Raw genomic sequence first — 27,543 nt, forward strand, 5'->3', positions numbered from 1 at the left:
CATCCCTGCCTCCTAGACCATTCTCAGCTCCTTACCCCAACATTGCCAACCTCTACCCCATCCCTGCCCTACCCTATGCTGAGCACCCCTCCCTTACCAGCTGCCCCCTGAGTCCTCTCAGGTGGGGCCAGACTAGGAAATCCTTTGCCTTCTCTCCCAAGCCTCAGGCCTCCCAGAGGAATCTAACCCCAGACTCTCAGGGCAGGGCTCCTCCAAGGACACTCCATGGCCAGCCTCCTGGCACCTTAATTTCCCAAAGCTCTGAACACAGAAAACACTGGGGCCTAAGAGGAGTCCCTCGAGGGGAAGTGGACACCACTGCCAGGGCCCCCTGGAGCATCCCTGCTCCTGTCTGAGCTGGAATCCTGAAACCCTCTGCAGCTCTCAGAAGCTTTTACCTCCACCTACAAAGCCTCCCACCCCTGTCTTCCCAGAGGAGGTGACAGAACCTGAGCAAACTTTACCTGGTCCAATCTGGGAGGTGGTGGGGCTGGGCCTCTGAGTTCTGAGTTGGGTAACCAGCTGGGCCAAGAGGAGAGCAGTGTGTGCACTGATCTCCAGCAGTGGGTCCCAGCGCTTTGGGGTAGGAAGAACCTCTTAAAACTCAATACATTTCATGGGTCCCCGCCTGGGGAACTCTCTGCTTCCACTATGCCCATGGACCCCTGGCCCTGGCAGTTTCTCCACGGCCCCCACTTGGAGCAAGTCCCAGGCAGAGTCAGTAGGATTCTGGGGAGGGAGGAAGACCCCACAGCAGGGCTGAGGGGTGCCTGGAAGCGGTAGGTAGGGGGATCTCCGGCCTCAGTCCCTTCCTGCTTCGACTTTTCCCAGCCCAGAACACCTTCATCTCCCCATCCCGAAGCCCCCTCCCCAGCCTCCTGCTCACTCAATTTCACATCCAAAAAACAGAATCCCTACCTGCATGCTCTCCCTTCCTCAAATTCCTGCTTCCCCCCAGACACCTACAAACTCCAGCCACACCCACTCTTACCTCTTTGCCATCTATATTTTTAAACAAACTTAATTTTAGAACAGTTTGAAATTCACAGAAAAATTACAAAGATAGTACAGAGAGTCCCCATATGCCCCATGCCCAGTTTTCTCTATTTCCAGGGGAGCAAGAAGTTTCCCTGCTCACACACCCTGGAGCCTACCCTTCACCCCTCCACATCATTATCATCCTATAATTTGTACATCCGGTAGTCTGTCTCCTTCCCGCATTTCCCTGGCACTGCTCTGGCCAAGGTCACCAGAGACCACTAAATTGCCAAATTCAGTGGCCCTGTTGTAGTCCTCAGTTTCCTCAACCGGTGGGAGCAGGGTGACCAATGATCACTACCTCTTCTGCAAATCTGCCTCCCATCAGCTACCTGCTGCCCCTGAAACCCACACGCTCAGCCTTGGTGGGTGGGTGCTGGGTGCCTCCTTGGAGGCCCTCCCACCAGGCTTTCATGTCTACCACTCCCAGCACTGATCACCTTTCAAGTCTCTCCCACTCTTAGATCTCGAGCTCCTTCCCTGCCCCTCCCCCCCTCAGCACTGGGAGCCTAGTCCAATGGCTTCTGGGTCCCCAGAGTGGAAAAGCCAAGAAAGAGGGAGGATTCAGATCCAGAAGTTGGTCACTTGCTGTGTGACCTTGAGTAAAATGCTTTCCCTCTCTGAGTTTCCTCTTTGATAACATGTTGTGAGGATAAGATGTGACTGGATGAAGGCTTAGGAAGCGAGAACCCCTTCCCCTTCCTCCTTGCAGCCCCGCCCTTCCACGCCCACCTTCCTGCTCTGCGCTCCCCCACACCTCTCAGAGAAGGCTTCAAGGCTGACATGTAGGTTTCAGGACTTTTTCAGCACCAGCTGGTGGAGCCTTCTCTGCCCTCACCCTCCCTCTGCAAGTTCCTACCAAGCACACCTTCAAAATTTGCCCCCTCATCATTACAATGCTCCCAGCACTTTCCAGGTCTTGCCCCTGGCATGGGGCCAGCCACTTTCATCACTTAGCTCTGCTCCTGAGCTGCACAGACTACCGTGTGACTTTAGACTCTGCTTGGCCTTTCTTGTCTCACTATAAAATGGGGATGATAATGATGGTACCCACCTCATAGGGTCTGTTTGAGGAGTTTTTTTTTTTTTTAATAAATTTGTTTATTTTATTTATTTATTTTTGGCTGCGCGTGGGCTTTCCCTAGTTGCGGTGAGTGGGGGGGGGGCTACTCTTCGTTGCAGTGCACGGGCTTCTCATTGCGGTGGCTTCTCTCCTTGTGGAACACAGGCTCTAGGCGTGCGAGCTTCAGTAGTTGCGGCACACAGGCTCAGTAGCTGTGGCTCGCGGGCTCCAGAGCGCAGGCTCAGTAGTTGTGGCGCATGGGCTTAGTTGCTCCATGGCATGTGGGATCGTCCCAGACCAGGGCTCAAACCCATGTCCCCTGCATTGGCAGGTGGATTCTCAACCACTGCACCACCAGGGAAGACCCTGTTTGAGGATTTTTTAAAAGTATCTAGAAAATGCTTAAAATGGCAACTGCACATAGTAGGTGCTATTGACGTGTTGGCCATTATTACTATTTCACAGCTGGGAAAACCGAGGTTCAGAGAGGGGCAGTTACTCGCCCTGTAACACACAGCTGGTGAGTGGCAAAATCTGTATGGGAACCCCAGTCTGTCCTGTATCACATCAGCATAGGACACACCCTCCCTGCTTCCCCTTCTAGCACCCCCATTTTTGCATCCAGGGGCTGGCCTGGAATTTGGTAGTAGCTCCTGAGGCTACAGCTGTGGGGTCTAGGGAAGGAGTCAGGGGGCAGGGATCCTAGGCGTGGAGAGCAGGATGTCTGCCCAGTGCAGTGGACGTCCACGGTCAGGCATCCCTGCCTGTCTTCCAGTTGATTTTCCACTGCAGGCTCCAGAGGGGAGCATGTGATTCAGGCCAGTGGGTCAGAACCAGTGACTGCTTCAGGAATGGACACATGACCCAAGTCAGTCCAATGGGAGCCAGCCCTGAGCTGGCCCCACTGGATGTGGGCCTGGAGCTGGCTGAGGGGCGTCTTTGCTGATAATGGGGAGAGTTGCCTGAGAATAAAGCCAGCACTGAGAAAAGCAGAACTGAGAAATGGAGGTAGGGGGAGATCTGGAGGTGGGGGGTGCGGAGAGCGCACCCGGGGGCTCAGAGACTCCTGATATACATCCATGGGTACTGGATCCTGCCATGTCTGAAGCCATTAACCTTTTAAGTTAAACGAGACAAATTATCCCTGTTTGTTTTTTTTTTTTTTTTCTTTGACAGGCAAACATAGAAGTACAGAAAAGAGAGAAAGAAGGTAAATAATTCCAGCATTAAGTCCTCTTAATAACGTGTCTCTTTATAATCATTGGGCTATCCCTGTTTTTGCTTAAACTAGTTTGAAATGCGGCTGAGAGTCCTTCCTAGTTGACCTAGTCTCCAAGTAGTCGTCATTTTTGTCAGTGGCAAGGGACATGGGTGAAAGCTGAGTTAACCTTCTACTGCCCCCGGGCCCTGAGCGGGAGAACCTAGGCTGGTCTTGGGACTCTCCCTGGCCACTCTGTAGTGACCCCACTGCACAATCTCCCAGGGCTGACCCCAGCCTCCTGAGTTCTCCGCAGGCTCCCAGCAAGCTTCTTCTTGCCCCACCATAGCTCCTGGAACCCTAGGGTCACCCCCGCACGCCCTACCCTGCCCCACTTTAGGTCCCAGTTGGGGAGGAGCCCTTCCTCCACTCTCAGGTTTGGCTTTGGACTCAGGCCAACTCAGGTTCGAATCCCAGCCCCGGCTGCTGCCCCCTGTGTGCCATGGGGCAGGGCCCTTTAGCCCCTAGCCTCAGCTCCCTTCCTATAGCAGGACCCTGTGTACCCTGTGAGTGTTCCAAGGCCCAGCTGGGGCCCAGCACCAAGAAGGCAGCATCAGAATCATCAGTTCCTGCCTGTGTACCCTGTACTCCACCGCCTGTCTCCCTGCTGACTTCAAACGAGCTCAAGCTGCTCAGAGCTGGGAAATGCCCCTCCCTGGCCTGCTGTCTCTCCAGTTGCCCACTCAGCCCCCCTCTAACGGCTCTGCCCCCTCGGCTGGGGGGACTGCACTCTCCAAGGGAGCTAATGGCCTCCCATGCCCGGTACAAAGACATTTCCCAGTACCCTTGGCCTCCACCTGCATAGCCTCACACCCAAGCTTGAGAACACCGTGATCCCTGCAGTTCTGTGTTGGGGAGGGCGGGTGCTTGGACGTGCAGTGGGGAGCACCTTGGCCTTTGATCCATGGAGCAGCAGACCCGGGCCCTTCAGGCTGGGTGGCTCTGGACAGGTCACTTTCCCTCTCTGAGCCTCAGGTCCCTCATCTGAAACATGCCTTTCATGACATCTCTCTTAAGCATGTTTTGATGATTAAATGACATCTAAGAGATTGCTCTGTGGTTCCGGCAGAGAGAGAGGTGGCTGTTCAGAGCAGATGCCCATGCTTGTTTATACTTCCATCCAGACCAGCTCTGCTTTCCTGAGATTCAGTCCCCAGCTCTCTGCTCTTTGCTCTACTCTCCCTTTACATCGGCCCTCCAATTTCTTCAACCACCTTCCCCTGGCAGGAGCCTCCAAGCTGCCTCCTCCACCCCTCTTGGCTACTCAGCTGACCACGATGGCTAGTGGTCCTCTGGGCCCACCACAGCCAAGCCTCTTAAGACAGCCGTCTACACTCTCATCTACACACTCTCTACACCCTCCCCCTTGATCTTCCAACCCTGGCATCGGAAGTCACCCAGTTGCAAAAGGCCATGGGGACTCCTCAGCCTTACCTGCCTGGTTGACACTCTTGGCGACTTCTGGAAACACTCCTGCCCCGCCCGGAGGCTGTGATCCTCCACTTCTGGCGGCTCCTTCTGCTTTCTCTGCCCTGTGCTGTGATGTCGCTACTCCCCCATCTCTCATGTCTTCTCTATGCTGCGGCCCTGGCTATCCTCACACTGGATTTGGTCCACGTTTATTTTTTTTTAATAGGATTTTTAAAAATTTAACTTAGTTGCCAACATTGAAAAACCAAATTTCACATAGAAGTCTGAATCTCCGGACGCTGTTGGTAAACTGGCAGATCTGGCTACAGCTCAGCATTCCCACACGGCTGCCCCCAGAAGGCCCCCCACAGACGGCTTCCAGCAGCACTCACCATCCACCCCTCTCCATGGAAACCAAGGATGGACTGAGAGAGCTTCATGGTTCAAGAGAAGTGGGAGAGAGTATATTTCTTTGTGGAAGTGAAAGATACTCTGCATTTAATATGCCAAGGATGTCTAGGGACTTCCCTGGTGGTCCAGTGGTAAAGAATCCGCCTTCCAATGCAGGGGACGTGGGTTCGATCCCTGGTCAGGGAACTAAAATCCCACATGCCACGGGGCAACTAAGCCTGAGTGCCACAACTACTGAGCTCACGTGCCTCAACGAGAGAGCCCGTGTGCCGCCCACGCGCCCTGGAGCCCGCGTGCCACAACTAGAGAGAGAAAACCTGCACGCCACAACTAGAGAGAAGCCCGCATGCCACAACGAAGAGCCCACGCCGCAATGAAAGATCCCGCAGGCCTCAATGAAGACCCCGCATGCCTCAACTAAAGACCCGACACAGCCAAAAAAATAAATAAAATAAATAAATAAAATAAATATTTTTAAAAAGGTAACAAGAAATTCTTTTAAAAAAAATAAGCCAGGGATAACTATGTTGAAAGAAAACCACATCCTACCTGCCTTGCTCCTGATGTGACCTGCCTGGGCCCCTCTCTGGGCATCAAAGACAAGTATCTATGATAACTGCCCCAAACTCACTCCCAAATTGAATCCAAGGTGAATCTAGACTTGAATCTTCTGCTGCTCCCTGAATTGGTCTCCTAAATGTCCCATAGGCACCTCATTCAACAAACATTCACTGGGCATCCACCATGTGCTAGGTACTGTTGTTCTAGGCTCTGGAAAGACGACATGAAATTGGAAAAACCCGAATGAACTTTTTGGCCAACCCAATAACACAGGAAGCCCTGCACTCATGCTCCAGGGGTCCTCGAGAGAACACAACAGAGAGGCCCGTCTCTTCTCTTAAAGAGGACAGGCCCAAGCACCTGTTGAGAATGCCAACAACTTTAGATGTGCTGAGGTTCCTCATGCCAAGGGAGCCCTGGAGGACAGGTGGCCATGGGCACACTGAATTGTCTTGGCCTAGTTTGGGGCCTTTCCTCAGTCCCTCTCCAGTCCAAACTTGGAACAGGAGAAATGACAGTCCCCCTGGGGTAGTGGAGGGCACCAGTGGGAAGCAAGAGACCCCAGGGAAAGATGGGACCACCACCATAGCCTCCAGGTTTTGAGGTAGCAGGCAGAAGTAAGCTTCCGAAGGAGCATCCCTGGAGCATGGCACTCAGTGCCGGCCAGTCCCAGGACAGTGCAGCCAGCTTCGTGCCTGCCTTCTAGTCTGGCTCATGGCTCAGCAGCTGTGCGACTTTGGTCAGGTCTCCTAAGCTTTCATCTATAAAATGAGAATAACTGCAGGCACCTCACAGTGTTGCTGGGAGGATCATGTAAGACGATGTGAGGAATGACTGGTATACTCCAGATGTCTAGCAGACCTGCCTTCCTTCCTCTCCTCACCTCTCATCCCAGGTCTCCACTCTGGGCTCCCTGTGGACCTGTCACTGGATCCCACCTCTGCCTTTTGGCTTGTTGCTCCTCTCTTCCCCTGAGTCCTGCCCCTCCTCCCAGTCTCTCTCCTTCTGTTCACCCCACTCACGGCTCTCGGGGCTTTTTCTACAACACAGATCTGAACACTTCTGTGCCCTGACCTCCCCACCGCCACCTTGTCCTCAGGAAGCAGTCCTGGCTCCTTGTCCTGGCACTTGTGGCTTCCCAGGACCGGAGGGCTGCCCTCTCCAGCCCCACCTTCTTTGCCTGCAGCATACAGATGGCAGCGGTCCCTCTAGGCCCTCACTCTGGCGTACTGTTTTCCATGTCCCATCCCTGAGGATGCCCCTCAACTCCTCTTCTCTGACTTCCACGCCAGGCCAGCCCAGGCGCCCCCCACTTCTGCGGGTCCTGGGCCCAGCACATGCGATTCCCCTTTGCCTCCTCCTGCTGACTGAGAGTCCTCCATGTCCCCATCACAGGACCACCAGGATGGTAAGCCCTGGAAAACTTAATCTCCACCCTGCTACGTGCCTCAGATCCCACCTTTCTTGATGCGTAGGGGGAAGTGCACACCGGACACAGCTGGATACAGGTTTATTGTGGCACTGTACGTGAAGAGGGGCCGGTGTGGCCAGCACCAGTGTGCAGAGGTGGTGGAGGGAGTGGGGGGAGGTGAAGCGGGTGGGCAGGGGCTCAGGGAACCGCAGGCTCAGGCCAAGAGTCGGGGTTGGGCAACTTTTGCTGCCCCTACCCAGAAATCTGGGGCGATGACTCCAGAACCAGCAACCCCTCCAGCTGGACAGGGCAGGGTGGGCAGCAGTGGGTGGGAGGGGCTCACACGTGGGAGAAGGCGTGGCTCTTGCAAAGGGGCTTGTCCTTCTTGGAGTAGAAAGTCTTTCCTTCCAGGTTGATCTGACATATCTGGGAACAGCCAAGGTCCAGTTACATGGGGTTGGAGGTGGCAAGAGAGGCCCCTTCCCAACCACTTAGGAATCCCAGAGGCAGGGGTGGGAGGGAGGGTGGTGAAGAACACAGGGCTCTGGGGGCGGAGCCTGAGTCGGAGGAGAGGCACTCACCGCGCACACGAAGCACGTATCGTGCCAGCTGAAGCCCAGCGCCTCCAGGAAGCGGTCCCCGGCATCGATCTTGAAGTCACAGCCTCGGCATTTTGTGCCAAACATCTTCTCATAGTCTGGAGACACACAGAGAGGAAGGGGACCCTGGGTTCTCCCCTGCCCGCACCCCGCCCCCTCACCCAGCCCCGCCTCCTTGCCTGTTCCACCCCATACCTCGCTCGCAGTAGGGGGCCCCCTCCTCCATATAGAAGGCCCTGTTCCGAATGGGTGTCTTGCAGGCCGCACAGGTGAAGCAATGCACGTGCCAGGTCATCTTCAGGGCATGCATGATCTCCTGGGAGGAAGCGACAGTCACTTGGCAGCTCAGCACCCTCCTCTCCAGAGCCGGGGACACAGGAAAGCAGGCTTGGGTCCTCTTTCTTTCAGGGTAAATGTTACGTCTGCACACGCATTGCTGCTACTTTCTCTCTCCAACCCTGAGGTCTCCCCGTGGCTGTCCACCACGCCATGTCTAAAGCTCAGCTCCCAATCTCTATACCCCAAACCTCTCGCATTCCCACAGCTGTCTCCATGTCAGTTGATGGCAACTCCATCGGCATGGGCCAAATTCCCTGCTTTCTCCCACACCTCACTTCAGGTCCACCAGGAAATCCTGCTGGGTCCACCTTCAAGATGCGTCCAGATTCTGACCACTTCTCACAGCCTCCGTGATGTGAGATGTGAGCCTTGGGCACCTCTGACCTGGATGACTGCATGAAACTGGCTTCTGTGCTCCTTCCTCTGCCCCTACAGACTGATACAACCTGTGCCAGGTCACATCCTTCTCTGCTCCAATTCCTACCTAGTCCACATTTCTCTGAGCAAAAGCCAAAGCCCTGGGAAGGGCCCAGAGGCCAGCAAGTCTGGCCTCTGTCCCTCTGCTCTCCCCACACGGCCTCTCATCCATGGCTGACACACCAGACACACCGTCTTGGGGCTTCACACCAGCTGTCCCCTCTACCTGGACTGCTCTGCACCAGATACCTGCAAGGCTTACCACTCACCTCCTTCAAGTTTCTGCTCAAAGGTCACCTTCTCCATGAGGCCCACTCTGACACCACCAGTTCATAGGCCAACCCGCCTTCCCAAAGCCACACTCCCAATAGCGCTTTCCTTTTTTCCACACTAACATACTACCAGGTAATTTACCTATTTTGTCTAATACTTATCGTCTGCTCCCCACCCCCTTCTTCCTGATCCAGTGTAAGGTCCAGGAGGGCATGAAATACCAACTGTTCTGTTAGCAGGTATATCCCAACAGTGCCTGGTCCCTGGGTATGCACCACAAGTGCTCGTGAGTTGAGTTAACCTGCTCCACTGGAGGCCTGCCAAAGCAGAGGCTGCTGGTGGGCTGAGCTCTCCCTGGGGCTGGGACCCTCGGGCCAACCAGGGCAGCAGCATTCCTATCTGGAGCAGGCAGAAGGCAGTGTGGAGCTCGGAGGGGGGATCAGATCTTTGGGTTCAGCCAGACCTTAGCTGCATGGCTTGCCCAACAGCTTTACCTTCTCTTGACATTTGGCTCCTTCCCTTTTGAACTGAGAGCCTAATCCCAGCTTTGCAGGGGTGTTATAAAGATGGTCCCACATCTGAAGCCAGGGGTCCCAGACCTAGTGCCTGCCAGGGCCAGGTGGGGACTGTGCTGTGGGAGAGAACCTCTTCTCCCTGCAGGGGTGGTGCTGACCACTTCATTTAGGAATGCCTGGAAGGCTCAGGTGGAAATCTAGGTGTTAAAGTCAAATCCAGTTTTTCAATGTTGGCCATTAATTTAAAAATGAAACAGTGTGGACCAAGTAAGACATAAGTGTGGGAAGCACCTAGCTCTCAGCTGGCCCGTGTGACCTCTATAAAATCTGTCATGGGAATTCCTGGCAGTCCAGTGGTTAGGACTCCATGCTCTCACTGCTGAGGGCCCAGGTTCGATCCCTGGTCAGGGAACTAAAATCCCACAAGCCGTGTGGAGTGACCAAAAAAAAAAAAAAATTTGTCACATCTCACATATACCTCTCAACCACCCTGGGCAGGAAGTTACTGCCACCCCCATTTTAGTGAGGCCCAGAGAAAGTGACTTGCCCCAGGTCATACAGCCAATAGATGGTGGAAATGTGTTTTGAGCCCAAGTCTGGCTTGCTACAAAGCTGGCTCTTCCCACTGCCTGGTGTTGCCTCTTTGCAAGGATAAGACAAAGGGTTGGGGGAAGGAACTTGGCTGTGAGCCCACAGAACAGGGTCTTGGCAGGAGCATAGGGAGCCCAGAGCTGGGCCCAGTGGGAGTGTGGGCAGGGAGGCAGGTCTCTGCCAGTATCCAGAAGAACCCGTGAGCCAGTTTTCCCTATCTTATGCCCAAAGCTTCCTAAATCTATCTGCCTCTCCCATCCCACCATGCTGACCCAGGGCCAGCAGCTCAGTTCTCCTCCTCTAGCTGTCTCCCCCTGCCCCGGGGAAGCTTGCCAGGCACACCTGACCTCAGCAGTCCCCCGCTCTGAACTTCTAACACGGCCCCTGCCCCCCTCTTCCACCTCATCTCACACCCTCCCTGGGTGTTGCCTTGTGACACAGCTCTTCCCTCCTCTTGGAACACTTTCCCCTGATCCTTCTCCATGCTAATTCCTACTCATGTTTTAAGTTCAGCTTATAGGCCACTTCCATCCACTCCTTCAAGTCTTAATTGACCACTTCCTATATATGGGGCACAGCATAATGCGTGAGCAAAACAGCCCTGGCCCCAACCCATGAAGTTCACCCTGGGGAAGAGATGGGACAACAGGGCTGGAAGGTAGTGAGCAAACAGTGGGGAGCCTGGGCTGGTGGGGAGGGTGGGTATCAGAGAAAGTGCCCCTGAGGAAGTGCTATTTGAGTCCCGGATGAGAAGAAATGAGGTAAAGAGAGTGCTAAAGAGTATTCCTAGCAGAGGACAGCCTGTGCAAAGGCCCTGTGGTGAAGGGAACAGCACACTGGCAAAATGGAGAAGCCCATGTGGCTGGAGCACAGAGTGAGGGGGGCTGGTGGTGAGTGGTGAGCCTTGAGAGCATAGTGTTCCAGAGGGTCCCCAGACCAGGGGACAGGTCCCCTCTAATGTGTCCCCTCCAACTCTGCTGAAACAACCTGACTGTCCTGTGTTTCTCTCCCCATGCTCCACTCTGAGCTCCGAGAGCAGGCATAGTCCCAAACACCAGGCACAAGCAGAGCCCAAAGTATGTGGTAAATTGGGAAGGTTAGCTTCCTGCCCCATGGGAGGGTGAGGTAGGAGCTTCCTGGGGTCTGTCAGGCCCTGGAGTCCCTGCAAGAGGGGAAGCTGAGGGCCCCTGGGCCACACTGTGGAACCACTGGCCTGGGCTGGGGCAGGAGCAGGGTTTGCCACCTTACTCTGGGCTTACTCTAGGACCCAGGAGCCAGTCAGGCTCTGTGAGCCTTGCCCCCTCATCTGCGGCCTGGGTGATAACCCTGCCCACCCAAAACTGTGGCAGGGAGGGACAAGAGTGCCGTGCAACACAGGCAGGGCCATCAGCGAACAGAAGGGCCTTGATCTGTGGGAAACGAACCCAGATGCCAGCTTAGGAAAGGTCCTGGGATCCAGCCCGTTCTGCTAGAACGGTCCAACAGGGTATGGCCTAGGCTGGTGGAGAAATTACTGTGATCTTGGGCAAAATTTCCTCATCTGTAAGATGAGAATAATCCAACTGACTTCGTAGTATGATTAGCTGGATGCCTACACATAGTAAATGACCCACAACACAAGACTGTGATAATATCCTTTCTTCCCTTCCAGTCTACTGATGGAACCCCCATTTTTTGCTGGGCACATAGCTATACCAGACTATATTTCCCGGCCTCCCTTGCAGCTCAGTGTGGTCATGTGATTGAGTTCTGGGCAATGGGATGGAAGAGGAAGGGTTGGGTGGCAGCATCTTCTAAAGATGGCTCCCAAGAGCCGTCCACCCCTTCTTCTCATTCCAACATCCTGCTGGTTGGAACGTGGAAATTTTGCCTGAAGCTCAAGTGGCATCTTGGACTATGAGTGGTAAGTAAGCCAATGTTGAGAATGTCCGAGAAACAAGATACAGGAGCCTGGATCTGCCTACAAGTCCCAGATTGCCCACCTCTGGACTTTCTTAGGTGAGTGATAGCCGCCATTATTTTTTCTATCACTTGCGGTCAAGGTAATCGTCACTAACATGACCATCACTACAGAGCTCTCTAGCCACATCTGGAAGCTCTGCCTATGAATCCAGAAATGGGGAGAAGCATGAGTGGCAAGAAGAGCCCAAGCTGAAAGTCAGCAGTGCCTGGGGCTGCTCTGGTTCGGCCCTCATGCTTTGCAGCCTTGGGCAATTTCTGCCTCTCTCTGGACTTCAGTTTCCATACAGGTACAACTGAAACCCCCTCAACTTGTCACCCTGCCTATTATGCTCCCCTTTCCTCAGGCTGCTCAGCCCCTGACACCCTCAGAGTCCCCTTCCTCTGTGTGAGCTCCTGGGGGCAGGGCCACACCTGTCTCTTCACGAGGTGCCCCTAGCGTGGGGCATACTGCCCACACTCAGTAAAGAAAACGAATGGGAGAAGGTAGATAGTGCATCACTCTTAACCCATGACATGTGCTGACCCAAGTCCCAAGCCCAGCTCTGGGTGGCAGCTAGGTTGCCCTGCAGGAGACCAGGTCAGGCTATACTGCATATTTAGCCTCAGCGGGAAGAACAGGATTTTGAATCACAAGTTTTTGAGCCTAAATTTCTGGCTTTGCAAATCAATAGTCCTGTGTCCTTCAAGCCCATCAAGTCATCTTTCAGAGTTTCCGTTTTCATATGTACTAGGGGCGGCAGACACTGTGCATTAGCCTCCCAAAAGCCTGTCACAACCCCCTTCTCTTTTGCCTTTCTCTCTTACAGAGGACAGAAGCTAAAATACTGGATTTGCCAGCTTCCCCCATGGCCCAGGTGTTCACAGGATAACAATTCCAACAACTGAGATAAAGATGCAAGTTCCTGGTTTTTCTTCCAGAGTCAAAAGGCAAAACCTCATTAAAAGAAAGCATCTGACCCAACCATTTATCTGGCAACCATGATACAATACACTTGAGGACAAAGATCTACATGCTAAGGATTTCAGAACTTAAAAAGAGGAAAAGCCTGAAGGCATCCTTGAGCTGCTATTCCACCCCTGGAATTCTTGTGATTGAAGTAAATATTACTCCTTCTGTTTCAGCCTCTGTAGTGGGGTTTTCTATTACCGAAGCTGAATGCAGTCCCCACACAGCAGCCATCTCTTGTTTTGGCCTGCCTAGCACTTACCTCCCTTCTTTGGGTAATGTCATCCTGGTTTTATTTTCAAGGAACCAGTCCTGTGGTTCAGGCAAGGCCACCAGACCCCACTCCAGGAAGGGGTGTCACCCAGGCCTGGCCAATTAGAGTCACGCGGCTTGGTTCGGAGATGGGCATGTGAAGCAAGCCAGGCCAATGGGCATCAGCACGGGGACTCTTGATACATCAACTGGCACAGAGATGCTCTCTTTCACTTTGTGGTGCTAACCTGGGGAGATGTAACCCTGGAGCCACTGTGGCACCATCTTTGCCGCTTTCTAGGGAAAAGCATGCTGGGAACGAAGCCAACAAAGATGAAACCAGAGGCAAGCAGTAGAAAGACTCCTGATGACCTCGGGATACGCATTCAGCTGGGCCTGAAGTTAGCACCCCTCAGCCTTTCTGATTATTTGCGCCAACGCTCTCTTGCTTGAGCCCTTTTGAGTAGGATTTAGGTCATTTGTTAAGAGGATCCTGATTAATGAAAAGTAAGATCAATATAGCAGCCCGACGGTTAGGCTGGTAAGGTTCCAATAGGCTCCTGCAGGGAGAGCTCCCAGGCTCAGGAGTTGCTCAACAACACTCAACACTCAAGGGTCAGACTTGCCTTCCCAGCCACCCGCCAGCCCCACTCACGCCAGTGATCTTCTTCTTGCATTTGGCACAGCTGGGTGCATAGCGCACGTCATAGCAGGGCGGGCAGAAGATGGCGCCCTTTTCCTCGAAGAAACCACCCTCTTCCAGGATCTTCCCACACTGACTGCACACAAACTCCTCGGGGTGGTACGCGTGGCCCAGTGCCACCAGGTAGCGGCCCCTGGCAGGAGGCAAGGGCAGTGAGCGGGAATGGATGCAAACGAAGTTGGGGCTCCTGGCCAGAACCCCACGGGGTTTACCCAACACCTACTACGAAGCCTTGCAGGGAAAGTTCATTCTCTCCATCTCCAAATAGGGTAGAAACAGGCTTGGGAGGTGACTTGACCAAAGTCACACAGCAAGAGAGACAAAGCTGCACTGTTTTGATGACAGGAGATGAGGGAGAGGGGCAGTGTTGGAAAAGGGAGGAAGGTTACACTGGGTGAGAGCTGCTGATTTAGGCCTAATAAGTTGAACCCAAGGAATTGGTGCCCTGGGGGGGCAGGAGGCCTGGAGTGCCCGTGAGCCCTGAAGACCAGTGGGCACTTGAGCTGAGCCTGGTGCCCACCCTGTCCTGCTTGCCTGTTCCATCTGGCCTGGGGAGGGCCCTGCAGGTCCCAGATAAATGGGGATGTCTGAAGGAAGGGGTGCTTCACAGAGCCTAAGAGCTGACAGGAATCTAGAGCAGTGAAGGGCCTGGGATGAGAACTAGGAAGGCACACTGTCACACTGATTCTGGGGGGCTGTGTGACTCTGCCAGGCCCCGGGGAGCAGCGCAGAGACGGAGGGACTTCAGAGGCTTAGCAGAGAGAGACCAAGCAAGCAGGAAGGAGAGAGGCAGAGGGGCTGGGAAGGGGAGGCCCTTTCTTGCCCAGAGAGCAGCGAATCTAGGGCTGCCGCTTGGCTGTGTCATTGGCACTTCCTCCATTTCACCAGGGCAAATGCTGAACAGAGGCTAATGACGGGTGGGCTGCGGGTAAGGAATGCAGGATTCAGAATCTGAGGAACCAGCCCAGGTCCCTACCCTCACTCCAATAGGGAACCGAATCCGAATCCTCCCGCAGGTGCGGTTGAGATGAGTGGGGAGATAGATGGGGGAGCAGAGATCAGAAAGACACCAGGGTTGAACTTGAGATCAGGAAAGACCATGGTAGGAAAGGAACAGGGCCACCCACCGGATGACCTTGTGGCACTGGTGGCACACGGGAGTCTTGCCATTGCTGCCACCGCTGCCTCCAGGGCCCCCTCCAGCGGCAGCCTGCACAATGGAGGTGCGGTTCTGCATGGGCGTGGGTGTGGCTGGCTGGGTGTGCCGGGTCAGCACCGTGCTGGTCTTGTCCGGGGCGTAGCGCTCAGCGAACGCAGGGTCCACAGCCCAGGGCGGGCGGCTGGTGGGGCTGGGGGTGGTCGGGCCTGCCAAGGCCAGGAAAGTGACTCCAGGGGGGTGTCCAGGGACGCCACAGGACAGTGGGGAGACCCCGGGGCAGCTTGGAGGGGCCCACCCCCATGCCTCTGGAGGCTACCCACCCTTCCCCAGGCCCGAGCCCACTCTCTCTCACCAGGCCAGGGTTCCTGGGGTGTAGCTGAAGCTGGGGCTGGGGCTTCTGTCCTGGGCACCTGGCTGTAAGATCTGCCATTCAAGGCCCTGCACGGCTGAGGCTCCTGGCATGGCTCCACCCCCCAACCTTGGTCCTGCTGGCCCCATGGGAGATGCGTGGGTGCATGAGAGCTGCTGGATTGGACTCCAGGTCCCACTGGGGTAGGGATGGGTAGGGCAGCTTCTCCTAGCCAGGTTCCAGCTGGCTGGTCTGTGGCACAGGGCTGGGAGGTGGAGCAGGGCTCTCACTTCTGGGGCAACTCTTGGGTCTCCTTCTGATGGCAGGGCCCCCTTTGCTGGGTACCCCCACCCACTGAGACCCAGACTGGCAGGGCCCATACTGGATCTTATCCATCTAACACCCCTTTACCCCAAATGCAAACCAAGCCCACAAAGATAGAAGACAGAGGCAGAAAAAGCAGGGCCGAGCATGTTTATTTTCATGCCTAAGCCAGCACAGACCTGGCAGACAGCAGTACCATAGGGCAAAGAGTGAAGACAGTGTCAGATGGAGCCAGGCCCTGTGCCAGGAGGGCAGCCGAGGCCAGGCCAGTAGGAGGCTCAGTCCAGGGGCAGGAAAGGGAGGGGTGAGGTAGGCAGAAGCTGGAGGCACCAAGGGGGGGTGCCCTGGGAGGAGGAACAGAAAGAGAGAGGCAGAGAGGGCAGCCGGCAGGCGAGGGCCAGGCTACGACTGCACGTTGAGCACGTGGGCAGAGCGCTGGTGGTGCCAGTCCCGGAGGCGGGTGTAGCGTGGGCTCTGCAGCTCCAGGACATACTTTTCCCTGAGGAGCAGAGAGAGAAGGAGGAGAAAGTGGAAGGAAGGAGAGATGGAAGGGAGGAAGGGAGGAAGGGAGGAAGGGAGGAAGGGAGGGAGGACTGAAGAAAGGAAGGAGAATGGAGAAGCCTGGCTAGGGACGGCCAGGGGCAGACACAGGGTGGTGGGTGGAATGGGAGAGGCAGGAAGTGAGAAAGAGGGGCTGGAGCTCGTCCTGTTACCTTGATTTCTTCAGATGCTCCTCATCCGGGTCTTGCACTGAGAGGGCAGAGGCAGGAATTGACCAAGAGCAGACAGAAGGCCACCCCAGCCCTGAGCCCTGGCAGAGGGTCACGGGGTGCTGGAGCAGGCTCCAGCTAAGCCCAGGCCCGGGTTGGGGGCCAGGAAGAGAGTCTGCCCTGCCCTGGGATGGCACTTACTGAACTCGGTGCCCGTGAGGTGGGCGAGAATGCGGAAGGAACGGGACTGGCCTGTCCCAGGCCTCGGCCGCCAGTCCTCCGTGTCCTCCATCAGCCGCTGCTTGCTGGCGTCTGGGACCAGCAGTCGGAGCGGCTGTCTGTGGGGAGGGTGTGGCTCAGAACCTCATGCTGGGGTGGGCAGCGGGGGCAGCCCCTTCCCAGATTTGGTACATGTGGGCTATAGTGATGGCAGAGTGGGGAAGGGCAAGGCCAGGGCCCTGCTGGGTGGGAGGTTGGATAGGTAAGTGAGAGGGGAGGAGGGCAATCAAGGTGAGAGGAGGGCAGCCAGGGTGGGAAGGGGCCACCACCCAGAGTGCCAAAAGGAAGAAAGAGAGGGACAGGCAGAGGGGGCTCACTGACTTGTCAGGGGTCTGCACCTGTGAAGGAAATAGACACATGGACAGATAAAGGGACAAAGAAATAGACAAGGGGAGCAAGAAAGATGGCAAGGGATCAGAATAGCTTGAGGCAAGGCTGCACTGTCTAGGGCTCAGACGACCCGACACTAAACCCCAACCCCAGGCCACCAGCGAGGGGGCACTGCCTCATTCAGAGCCTCCAGAAGGACAGTGCCCAGGCAGGAGCCACACCCTCGGAGGGGCCCTGTGCCTGCAGTCCCCTCCCTGGCCGCCAGGGGTCGCTGCCGCACGGTTCCGGCCCGGGCTGGGGCGCTGCGCAGACTGAGCAGCAGCGGGCAGCGGGCGGGCGTGGGGCTGTGGACAGATGGCGTGGGCGGTGGGCGGGCAGGAGGGGTGTGGGCGGGCAGGGTGCACGTACCCATTCTGCTGCGGGGCGCTGTCAGCGGGCTGGGGGGCCCCGAAGGGCCGGGCCGTCTTGTTGAGGGAGGCGCTGGGTGCAAAGGTGTACCGCGGGGGGTCCGCGGCGGAGGCCAGGGCCTGGGCGGAGACAGAGCGGGCAGGGAGGGCAGGGGCGGGGACCTGGCTAGAGTGGGGTGCCCCCCTGGCGCGGAGAGGACTGGAGAGGACTGCAGCGCTCCAGCCCCACCCCCACACATCTGGCCTGAGGCTACGGGGAAGGGGCGACTCGGGTTTCAAGGGGCCCATTTGGGAGCGATGATCTCCGCCCACGCGGCCCGAGGGCGAGGGCGGACTAGTGCAGCTTGCAGCACAGGCCGGCGGGAGGCAGACAGGCAGACGGACAGACAGGCAGATACGCGTGGTACCCTGACCGTGCGGCAGCCCCCGGCCCAACTCCCAGTCCCCAGACTCCCCAGCTGGCCTCCACCCTCTACTCCCGGCCAGGGATGGGGGTACCAAGGCTGCACCAGGGAGGGCAGGTCAGCCCGGACGTCCAATCCCACCCCGCCTGCCGCCCAGATGTCCCAAGCCCCTCACATACCTTCTGCGGTTTGCTCTGAGGCGGCTGGGCCCTAGAAGAGAAGGGAAAGGGGTGTTGATGGGCAGCCCCAATGGCGTGCCCACCTGCCAGGCCTGCTCAGCGCCCGCATACCTGCTGAGACCCAGGCTGAGGCGCTCCCCGCAGGCACGGATCTTGTTCTGGGCTTCGATGTGTGTGAGGCCCCCCGCATTCTCGCCATCGATACTCAAAACCCAGTCGCCCACGGCCACGCCGGCCTGCGCAGCTTTACCTCCAGGAGTGAGCTATGGAGAGACAGAGGATCATGGAGGCCCAAGGCTCTGCAGGCCAAACTCAGGCCAACAGCAGCCAACCCTGCCTTTCCTTAGCTGCTCCACTTGCAGAACCCAGAGGCCTCTTCATTCAACATATTTCTGGGCAGCTGCTGCATACTAAAGCCATCTGGAAGGGGGTGGGGCTCACCTGAGCTTCACCATCGCCCCAATCACCCTGCTTAGTTATTCGTTCACCTCCAGGGACCCTCCCCACAGTCCAGAAACTGCTGACATCAACAAGCAGCCACCTTCAGGCTAAAACCCAAGCTTCTCAGCTCCAGCCGCAGCCTTTTGAGGCCCCTGCTGGCCTCTCGCCCAGGCCATTCCACCCACCAGACATGCCCTCTGGCTTGTGCGTGTGGCAAGTACCTCCCTGAGCACTGTTGGGTGCTCTCATTGACCTCTTACACTCCTAGCACCCTGTCCTGGGGCCAACTGCAGGGATCTACCGGAACACTTTGAGCGCCAGGAATAGGCCCCATCACCTCTAGGTTCCCAGTGATCAGTGTGACTGAATGGGGTCCAAACTGTCAGCTGGGGCTTCATAGGTTGTAAATAAATATGGATGTCACCCCCAAGCCCTCAACTGCCACATCACCCTCTCCCCCCAATCCTTCAGGCTCTGAGTTGTGAATCCCTGGTTCCCATGGCAAATGAGGAGCAATAGTAGGCTGGAAGGAATGGTCACCACCAGCATGAGCTGAAACTATCAGGATGACCTCTGGGAAGTGGTGGGCTTTGGCAAAAGGAGAGTGGGATGGGCTGCCTCTGGTGTGAGAGAGTCCAGCTATTTATGAAGGCCTCAAATGCTGGAAGGAACCAGGATTTGGCCTTGAGATTAGGAGGAACCAACAGCAGTTTTAAGGCCCGGGGTGGGGTATTTGCCAGGGTCCAGACAGAGGTGACCCTGAAGAACCCAACTGGGCCCTCCCATCCCTCTAGCCTAGTGGCAGCAGCAACACAGGCAGGAGTAGCACTGCTGTTCATAAGTCTAAGCCCACAGGGCTGCCTGGCCATCTGGCAAGGGGCCTGGCATTGAGCAGGCTTGGGGGGAAGTGCTGGGAGGCAGATTCACATTGTGAGATTTGAGGGGTACAGGCTGCCTGTGGCCCCATGAGGCTCATCAGGTAGGCTGATGCTCAGACTCAGTTGAGGTAGGGAGAGAGGAGGTAAGGGGTTCCAGAGAGATGGCAGAGGGACCATATGCTGAGACTAATGGCACTAGGGCAAGAAGGGAGACCTGGGTTTGATGGCTCTATTTCATGCTTGGGAAGTTAGAAGGGTAAGACAGCTGGGTGGCCCTTTCTTCACCTGCTAAAGGATAACAGCAGCTTACATTTATTGAGTACCTAGTACTGCCACACACTGAATCCTTCAACAACCCTGTGGAGTAGAGTCTGGGAATATACCTATTTTACACATGGAAAAACAGAGAGGTTAAGTAACTTGCTTCAAGTCGCCCAGCTAGCAACTCAAGAGACAAGGCCAGGACCCTGGCCCTAAGGCCCCACCCTACCAGGCCATCTCTGCTGAGAGCTGGGGCCCAACTCAGAGGTCAGCCCTCTGGCTGGAAAGACCCCCTGACCTCCTAGCTGGGTTTAGGGCTTGGATCCCCTATCTTACCTCTAGTCCAATCCAACCCCTTATAATGGGCATGGGGAAGTGACGCCCTTGCAAGGAAGTGACTTACTCAAGGTCGTGGTGAGTCAGTAGACGGGAAACCTGGTCTGGCCACTCCCTACCCACACTGGCTGGCTCCTGGGAGGTGTGGGCTAAGCTTGAGGTGGGGGTCTCAGGTTGAGCAGGAGCAGTTGGCTCCCAGAGAGGGGATGGGGAGCTGGGGACTACTTCCTTCTCTGGAGTGAGGAGGATAGGAAGCACAGGAGGGATAGGGGAATGATCAGAGAGGGGGAGACAGAAGCAGAAGGGGGGGGGCAGGGGGGGCAGGGTGTGTCTGGAGAGAGAAGCAAGAGGGCCCAAGGGACCAAGGAAGGGAAAAGCCAGGGGGCTGGACACTGCATGGAGTAGGGGGTGAGTCAGCCTGAGGGCTCCACTGAGCAGCCCAACCCCCAAGTCCCAGACATTACCTCATCTCCCAGGCCCGGGCCTACAGCCAGCCCTAGCCCCTCCCTGCCCCCCTACATGCTGGGGTCAGGGGAGAGAAAGGGTGCCAGCCCAGCTCAGAAAAGACCACCTCACACACCCACCCACCAGGGCCTAGGTCCAACTCCAGGGATGGGCTCAGCTAGTGGCCCCACCCACATGCTAGGGCTGCTGACAAGGGAGCCTGGGCTCAGAGTGCCCCCAACAGGCCACATTTGAAAGTCCATCCCTTAGGCTACTTTGTTGCCCATCCCCACCAATGAAGAAACTGAGGCGCAGAGGTCAGCCAAGGCCCCAGCCACATTGGCCAGCACTTTCCCAGGGAAGGGAATATAGGGTAGGTTTCCAGGGCTGGCAAGGCTTGAGTATGGGGTGGGTGTATGTGGTAGGGACACCACTGCCCTTAGCTACCTTGCTGGTAGGGGAGCTTCCAGGGAACCCTGTGGAAGGGTCCCTGGGAACAGTGACTGCCTGCCTGGCCTGGCCACCAAGCCCAACTCTGACAGACTTTGCCTTGGGGCCCCCTCTAGCTGGGCCCTCTGGCCCCCTCCAGGCTGTGCTTGCCCTGGGCTTCCTGCCAATAGCTGCCTGCCCACCAGGAGCCTGGGTGGGCCTCTCTGGACAAGCGGATATGGTGACAGGAAGTCCCCACCCCCTCCTGACCCCCAGGCCACAGTCAGAGACACCAACCCAAGGGCTGGCCTCGTGCTCTCAGGGCAGGCAGTTTGTTCTGTGTCCCACAACTGACCCCACAGCTGGAGCCACAGCCTGGTGGTAATCAGCTGAGGGGCCCACTCATGGGGTTCAGGGGTCCAGGCCTAGGCCAGCTTTTTTCCAGCTCTGCACACTCCAGCCACCAGTTGGCCATCCCAGCATGGGGCTGCATTCTTGGGCTTATAAGGCAATCCCCCTGCCATAGGGAGGAGCCAGCCCCCAGCTCCGCCCCCACCAGAACAGGCTCTTGGGAGCTGAAGTCACAGCCCTAGAGCCCCGTCCCAACCCCTGCTTGGGGTCAAAGGCCACTGCATCCTGAATGGGATCAGTGGCTGGGATATAGGTCCTCACATAGGCCTGGGGAGAGGCGCCCCACCCACCCACGAAAACTGCAGGCCACCCCTGTGCCTGAATTCCAATCCCTGCTTTGCCATGGAATCGCTGAAGGAGCCCCTTCACCTCTCCAAGTCATCTCAACTGGATAAACAGGTTGAGAGTTGCTATTCCTTGGGTGGCAATGAGGATGAAGTGAGATCCTGCAGTCAGAGTGCCCTGCCTGGGGTCCAGCTCCAAGCATTGCTCCCTCAAGCAGCTTAGACCCTTCCTGGAGACCTCAGGCTCCCCTCCTCCAGAAATGGCATCTCCCTGAGCCTCGAAGGTGGCCCCAGGAGCTTTGTGGACTGGCATCAGGTACAGTGCAGTGCTGTGGAAGTGTGGGAGCTCCTTTCCTAGTATCTGCCTAGTTGGGAGTCCTTGTGGCAGGTGCCCACATCTCTGGACCTGGACACCTCTTGGCCTACTGGCCTCAGCTCACTCCTGCTCAGACTCCTCCCATCACTCACTGGAGATCTGAGCACCCAAAGATTCCTGAGGGAGCCCCTGCCTCAACCTAGGCTCACCCGGGAGATGGAGAGGGGCACATTGAAGTCCTTGCCCCCCTGCAGCCGGAAGCCCCAAGGTGCTGGCCCCTCTAGTACCACCTTGAAGGAATCCATGGTGCCGCTCCTGAGAGGAGAGAAAAGGTGAGTGATGCATAGTGGGTGCACAGGCAGGCCCATCACGGGACACCAGCCTCGGACTAGTGCCAGGCAGGCACTGGCAGACGCTGAGCACATCCAGGGGGAGGGTAGGCGGGCACCTTGTTAGGTTTGGCTGGGCTACTAGCTGGCAGACCTCACTTTGGAAAGACAGGGGCAACCCCCCTTCCCTAAGGAACTGGGAGGGTGAGGGGAGCCCGCATCCAGTCTTGAGGTTCCTCTCATCCAGGAGTGGACCGCAGGGCTAATTTGGCACGGCCTCCTCCCAAGCCAACCTTGAGCCTCGGACTGGACGGCAAGGCCAGTCCGGGGCCGGCGCTCCTCTCCCCCGCCCCCAGGTCCCGGCAGGCAGGCCTCGACTGGAGCCTGCTCGGACTATATAAGGCGTGTAAGCTGACACTATGCGGAGAGCCAGCGGAGGGAGCACACGGGGGCTCGGGACGCGAGGGGGAGGGGTGGGGAGGGAGGCAGCTGGAGCGGGTCCTAGCCATTCCAGGACCAGTCGAAGCTGCTGGGAGCCAGGGCGGGACCCCTGGGCGCTGGGGGGGACTGCGCGGGGGCGCGGCCCCTGCGGAGGCTGGTGGGGGCTGGGACTCCAAAGCGTGGCCAGGAAGGAGATTCATCCTGGAGCTCAGTGGGGGTGGTGCCTCCCACACAGGCCTGCTACCATCCCGACGTGACTCAGTTTCTCCCGCCCGGGCCCCATGCACTGGCCGAATCCGGGGAGTAGGGAGCGGCGCAGGCGCCAATCAGCGCCGCCGCAGCCGGCTTTGCCGCAGGAAGGCGGGGGCGGGGGTAGGGGCTCCGGCCCACTGGAGGAAGCGCAGAGCTGGCTAAGACCCCCAGTACCCGCTGTGGTCCCCAGTAGGCCTCTGCCCCCCGCCTGGTCCTGCCCGAGACGCCCCACGCTGTCGCATGTACCTGCTCGGCCCCGCCGGGGCGCTGCTCAGCAGCGGCCTCCAAAAAGCCGCGTTGGGTTCAGCCGCCCGAGTTCTGACCCCGCCCCCGTGGCCGCCGTCCGCTTTGAGCCCGCGTAAGGGGGCGGAGCCAGATACCACGCCCCTGTCAGAGTCACGGCCTCTCGGGCGGTGGGAAGCCCCACCCAATCCTTCCGCTCCGCCCAATCACGAAGTCCCATCTCACTTTGAGCTGTAAGACACGGCCCTCCTGGGTCCCCTTGGTGGGGCGGGGCCTGGACGGGGCCTGGGCGGGGACTGGGCTGCTGGACACCCTCCTTGCCCCGGAGCCCGAGCCGCCGCTCTCCTGGCCCCTTGCGCCTCCCGTTGGAGGATGAAAAGAAAGCCCGCCTTAGAAACCAGACAGATCTGGACCCTCAGTCATCTCTGAACCTTAGTTTCCAACTCGGAAAAATGGGACAATGATTACTCGCCTCTCAGGGGCCGCCGTGTAGATAGGCACAGTTGGCGTAAGGCACAGCCATTGGCGGTTCCAGAATTTCTAAATCGGACGAATTTGGTAGAGAGTTGCGGGGTGGGGGTACCTCGAGGTGGGGTTAGTGGAGGAGGACAGGACACAGCGGAGCTTGAAGTTAAGTTTGCAGAACACTCCACCGAAGGCAGAAAATAATGGCAGCGGACGGAGGTGGAAGGGCCCTTGGCTTGCCCCGATCCTGACCTGTGGGCCCTGCCCTTACTCCTACCCGCTGACCCCCGGCAGTCAGCAGCCTGTGGCCCTGCAACCACGGCTCAGCGCTGACTGTCGCGATGGGCTGTGTCCTGGTATCCCGCTCCAGAGCGGGCAGCGCCTCCAATGGTGGTGTCAGCGTCCCCACTTTGCCCCAGTGCTCAGCCCCGGCGGCTAAGCGCAGGAGGCGGGGGAAATTGAGCAGGGACCGAAGTGTGTGGGTGGACGAATAGGCGTCCACCTCTCAACTCCTTCTAGGGCATGGCCCATGCTATTCTCCCCCCTCCACCATCATCTTCTGCGTCATCCTCCTCACTCCAGAAATCGGTGTAAGCGTTCTCATCTTTGAATAAATTCTCTCTTGATCCCACATCCCTCTCCAGCTATCTCTCTTTTATTCTACTCCCCTTGAGAGTAAAATTCCTCTGAGTTGTTTATCGCCCTGCCACCCTTGCTTTCCTCCCGTTCTCTCTTGAACCCACTCCGGTCAGGCTCTTGTCCCCACCAGTCCTCTTAATTAATTCCCTCTTCAAAAGGTCTCTAATGACTTCCAGGTTATCAAATCAATGGTGGTTTCTCAGCTTTCCTCTTACCCTGTCTAGGAGCAGCTCTGGTCCAGGTGCACTCCCTCTTCCCCATGGCTTCATGCCTTCCTCCTGCCCCACTGACTGCTCCTTCTCCACCTCCTTTGGCAGCTTCTCATTTACTTCCCAAAGTGGCCATCAGATGTTTCCTCTCTACATTCACTCTCTGGGACCCCATCCTGTTCTGTGGCTATCAATAACACCTATACGCCAAAGACTCCCAACTTATATGTCCAGCTCTGGCCTTCCCCCAAGAGCCCCAGACTCTAGTACCCAACAGCCTGTCAAACCTTGGATGTCTACTAGATATCTCAAATCATCATGTCCCAATTTAAACTTGCAATTTCCCCAGCTCCCTAACTCCTTCCTCACCTCGGTTAAGCAAAAAAAAAAAAAAAAAACCTGCAGTGCTATTCATCTGCCTGGTCCAGTAAAAATTATGGTTTTCCTTCCTTTATCTTCTGTGTCATACATCAGATTCTGCAAATTCCACCTTCAGAATCTGTTCCACACCTGGCTTCCATGGTTGTCCCTGACACTTGTCTCATGCCTGGACATCTTAACAGTCTCCTGATAGAGCTCCCTGCTTCTACCCTTACCCAGTCCAGAGTCTTCTCCATGAAGCAGCCAAAGTGGTATTTTTATTTTTATTTTTCTTAAAAGATGTATTTATTATTTTATTCATTTATTTTATTTATTTTTGGCTGCATCGGGTCTTAGTTGCGGCACACAGGATCTTCATTGAGGCATGCAGGGTCTTTAGTTGCAGTGCACGGGCTTCTCTCTAGTTGTGGTGTGCAGGCTCCAGGGCATGTGGGCTCTGTAGTTTGTGGCACACAGGCTCTCTAGCTGAGGCGCGCGAACTCAGTAGTTGTGGCACACGGGCCTAGTTGCTCCGCGGCATGTGGGATCCCAGTTCCCTGACCAGGGATCAAACCCGCGTCCCCTACATTGTAAGGTGGATTCTTTACCACTGGACCACCAGGGAAGTCCCCAAAGTGGTATTTTTAAAGCAGAAATCACACCACATCACCCTCAGCTTTTAGCATTCCAGTGGGCTGGCATTGTGCTTAAAACTAAAGTCTTTCAGACATACATGACACTGATAAACTGGGTCCACCCCCCCATCACTCTCCTCCTCGCTCACCCCACTCTAGCCACTCTGGCCTCCACTAATCCTCCAACACAGCAAATGTATTCCTGCCTCAGGGCCTTTGCACTTGTGACTCCTTCTGCTTGAAACACCTTCTCCCAGATATCTAAACAACAGCCTGTCTCATTGTGTTCAGGTCTCTGCTCAGATGTTGCCTCCTCCTTCCTTGATTGTCCTATCTAAAACAGCAGCCCCCTGACACCTCACCTGCATAATGCACTAGTCCCTTATCCTGCTTTATTTTTCCCTATAGCGCTTACCACCATTTGACATTATATTAAGTGCTTGTTTCTTCATTGCCCTCTGTCCCCATTAGAAAGTCAGTCCTATGAGAGCAGGGGCTTGTCTGTCTTGTTCACCATCTCTCCAGTGCCTGCACACAGTGGATATGAATGAACAGATGAAGGAAGGACTGAGAGAGTGAAACAGCAAATGAGCAAAGGAAGAAGTGGCAGCCTGGGGCTCCAGGCAGTGCTCCAACAGAGAGGGCCCTGGGATCCCATTCCTTGGGCCCCTCCCTGCATGGCTCAGACCTAGATGGTGCCACTAAGAGCTCCCTGCACAGGCAGCCCCTGGGTAGAAACAGGCCTTGGGCTAGGACACAGTGCCCCCTGGTGGTCAGGACACCTGCAGCTCCAGGGCCAGTTCCCTAGATGTTTCCAAAGACTTTCTCTTCCACAGTCTGGTTGGAACTTCACAAAAATAGCCATGAAACAAAAAGGTTTAGATTTGTAATAAAAAAAAGTATGCCAAAACAACAAGAATCTACTGTATAAAACAGGAAACTACATTCAATATCTTGTAATAACCTATAATGGAAAATAATTTGAAAAAGAATGTATACATGTATACATGTAACTGAATCACTTTGCTGTACATCTGAAACATTGTAAATCAGCTATACTTCAATTTAAAAATGAATATAAATGGGCTTCCCTGGTGGTACAGTGGTTAAGAATCCGCCTGCCAATGCAGGGGACACAGGTTCGAGCCCTGGTCCGCGAAGATCCCACATGCCGCGGAGCAACTAAGCCCGTGCACCACAACTACTGAGCCTGTGCTCTAGAGCCCTAGAGCCACAACTACTGAGCCGTGTGCCACAACTACTGAAGCCTACGTGCCTAGAGCCCATGCTCCGCTACAAGAGAAGTCACTGCAATGAGAAGCCCGCGTACCGCAACGAAGAGTAGCCCCTGCTCGCTGCAACTAGAGAAAGCCTGCGTGTGCAGCAACGAAGACCCAACGCAGCCAAAAATAAAATAAATAAATAAATTTATTAAAAAGAAGAAAAAGACTGCATCATTGTGAAGTGACAGTGGAGTGTCACTCTCATAAATGGGATGTACCAAGGGTGTGAGCAGCTGAGGTGGAGTTGAGGTCAAGGGGCCAGGAGGCCGGATCTTTGGGGGCACGATCCTTGTGTGCGTGGTGGCCCAGCGTTGGTGACAGGAACAGCAATAAGGGGAGGACAGTAAGGCAGGCACTAAAGTCTTCAAGAGACTCCTTATTTCCCTCTGGAATGAGGACTCCTTGAGAACAGGACTGTGGCTGTAATGAACATGGCTGTGACCTCAGTGCCTGGCACAGAGTAGGCACCTGATCAAACTCGAATGAATGTATGCTTGGTATGTAATTTGATCTTTATCCTTGACAGTTGAGGAAGACTGAGGCCAGGGGTTCCACAGAAGTGTCTGCGCACTTTTGAGTCTCAGTGGGGAGTGTTTTGGGTGTGCGCACCTTTGAACTCCCTTCCACCCTCCCGTCTCCCCCCACACACACACTCCTCCCCAGCCCAGGCTTTCTGGTCCCTCAAAATCAGCCTCCACACTGCTTCCCTGGCTGACTATGTCCCTCTACTGAGGATGAGACCAAGCTCATTGTAGGATGGTGAGGCCTCTCATGTGCGGCCAACTCTCCCTCAGCCCCTTGGAGCCCTCCAGGTCCATGGTCTTCCCTTGCTCTCTGCACCCACCGTGCCCACCTTCATCCTGGAAAGCTCCAGGGCTCACTGCCAGCCTGGTGAAGCCCTGCCTGCCCTTCACACTCAATTCAGGGGGCACCTCTCCCATCAGCAAGCCTTATTTCTCCCTCTGCCCTACTGTCGGAGTTATTTCTGCTGAACAGG

The 27,543-nt window shown here is 56.1% G+C and overlaps 1 protein-coding gene and 1 non-coding gene across 13 annotated transcripts; both read right to left on the bottom strand.

The window, feature by feature from the left end:
- Window positions 1-89: 89 nt before the first annotated feature.
- Window positions 90-23,039, bottom strand: PDLIM7 (PDZ and LIM domain 7). 12 transcript variants are annotated; one of them, XM_036845741.1, is made up of 15 exons: window positions 22,959-23,039; window positions 21,900-22,005; window positions 18,002-18,153; window positions 17,891-17,921; window positions 17,309-17,427; window positions 16,888-16,908; window positions 16,493-16,629; window positions 16,295-16,331; window positions 15,261-15,322; window positions 14,877-15,114; window positions 13,702-13,882; window positions 7,947-8,067; window positions 7,734-7,849; window positions 7,496-7,578; window positions 111-576 (listed from the first exon to the last, which is right to left on the bottom strand). In XM_036845741.1, exons 2-15 carry the CDS (start codon window positions 21,993-21,995, stop codon window positions 405-407), a joined length of 1,566 nt encoding a protein of 521 aa, XP_036701636.1. In that variant the 5' UTR covers window positions 21,996-22,005; window positions 22,959-23,039; the 3' UTR covers window positions 111-404. The 12 variants fall into 12 exon arrangements, 11 of the variants coding, with proteins under 11 accessions (XP_036701643.1, XP_036701646.1, XP_036701642.1 ...); XR_005019198.1 differs by lacking the exon at window positions 7,496-7,578 and adding an exon at window positions 5,812-5,951 and having other exon boundaries at window positions 449-576; XM_036845745.1 differs by lacking the exon at window positions 111-576 and adding an exon at window positions 5,902-5,951.
- On the bottom strand, window positions 3,241-3,370 carry LOC118893740. Its single transcript, XR_005019587.1, has one exon. It is a non-coding gene; the product is annotated as a small nucleolar RNA SNORD97 (small nucleolar RNA).
- Window positions 23,040-27,543: the final 4,504 nt, after the last annotated feature.

The sequence above is a fragment of the Balaenoptera musculus genome, chromosome 3 (genome assembly GCF_009873245.2).
Source record: "Balaenoptera musculus isolate JJ_BM4_2016_0621 chromosome 3, mBalMus1.pri.v3, whole genome shotgun sequence".
Taxonomy (NCBI): Eukaryota; Metazoa; Chordata; class Mammalia; order Artiodactyla; family Balaenopteridae; genus Balaenoptera; species Balaenoptera musculus.

Bases quoted from the DNA above. Each gene is read 5' to 3' on its own strand.
- PDLIM7 (XM_036845741.1), bottom strand. From the start codon at position 21,995: ATGGATTCCTTCAAGGTGGTACTAGAGGGGCCAGCACCTTGGGGCTTC. The intron at 18,154-21,899 runs GTGAGCCTAGGT...GTCTCTCCATAG, and splicing joins TGCCCCTCTCCATCTCCCGG to CTCACTCCTGGAGGTAAAGC. The intron at 577-7,495 runs GTGAGCCCCTCC...CCTACCCCAAAG, and splicing joins AGCCACGCCTTCTCCCACGT to CGCTGGGACCCACTGCTGGA.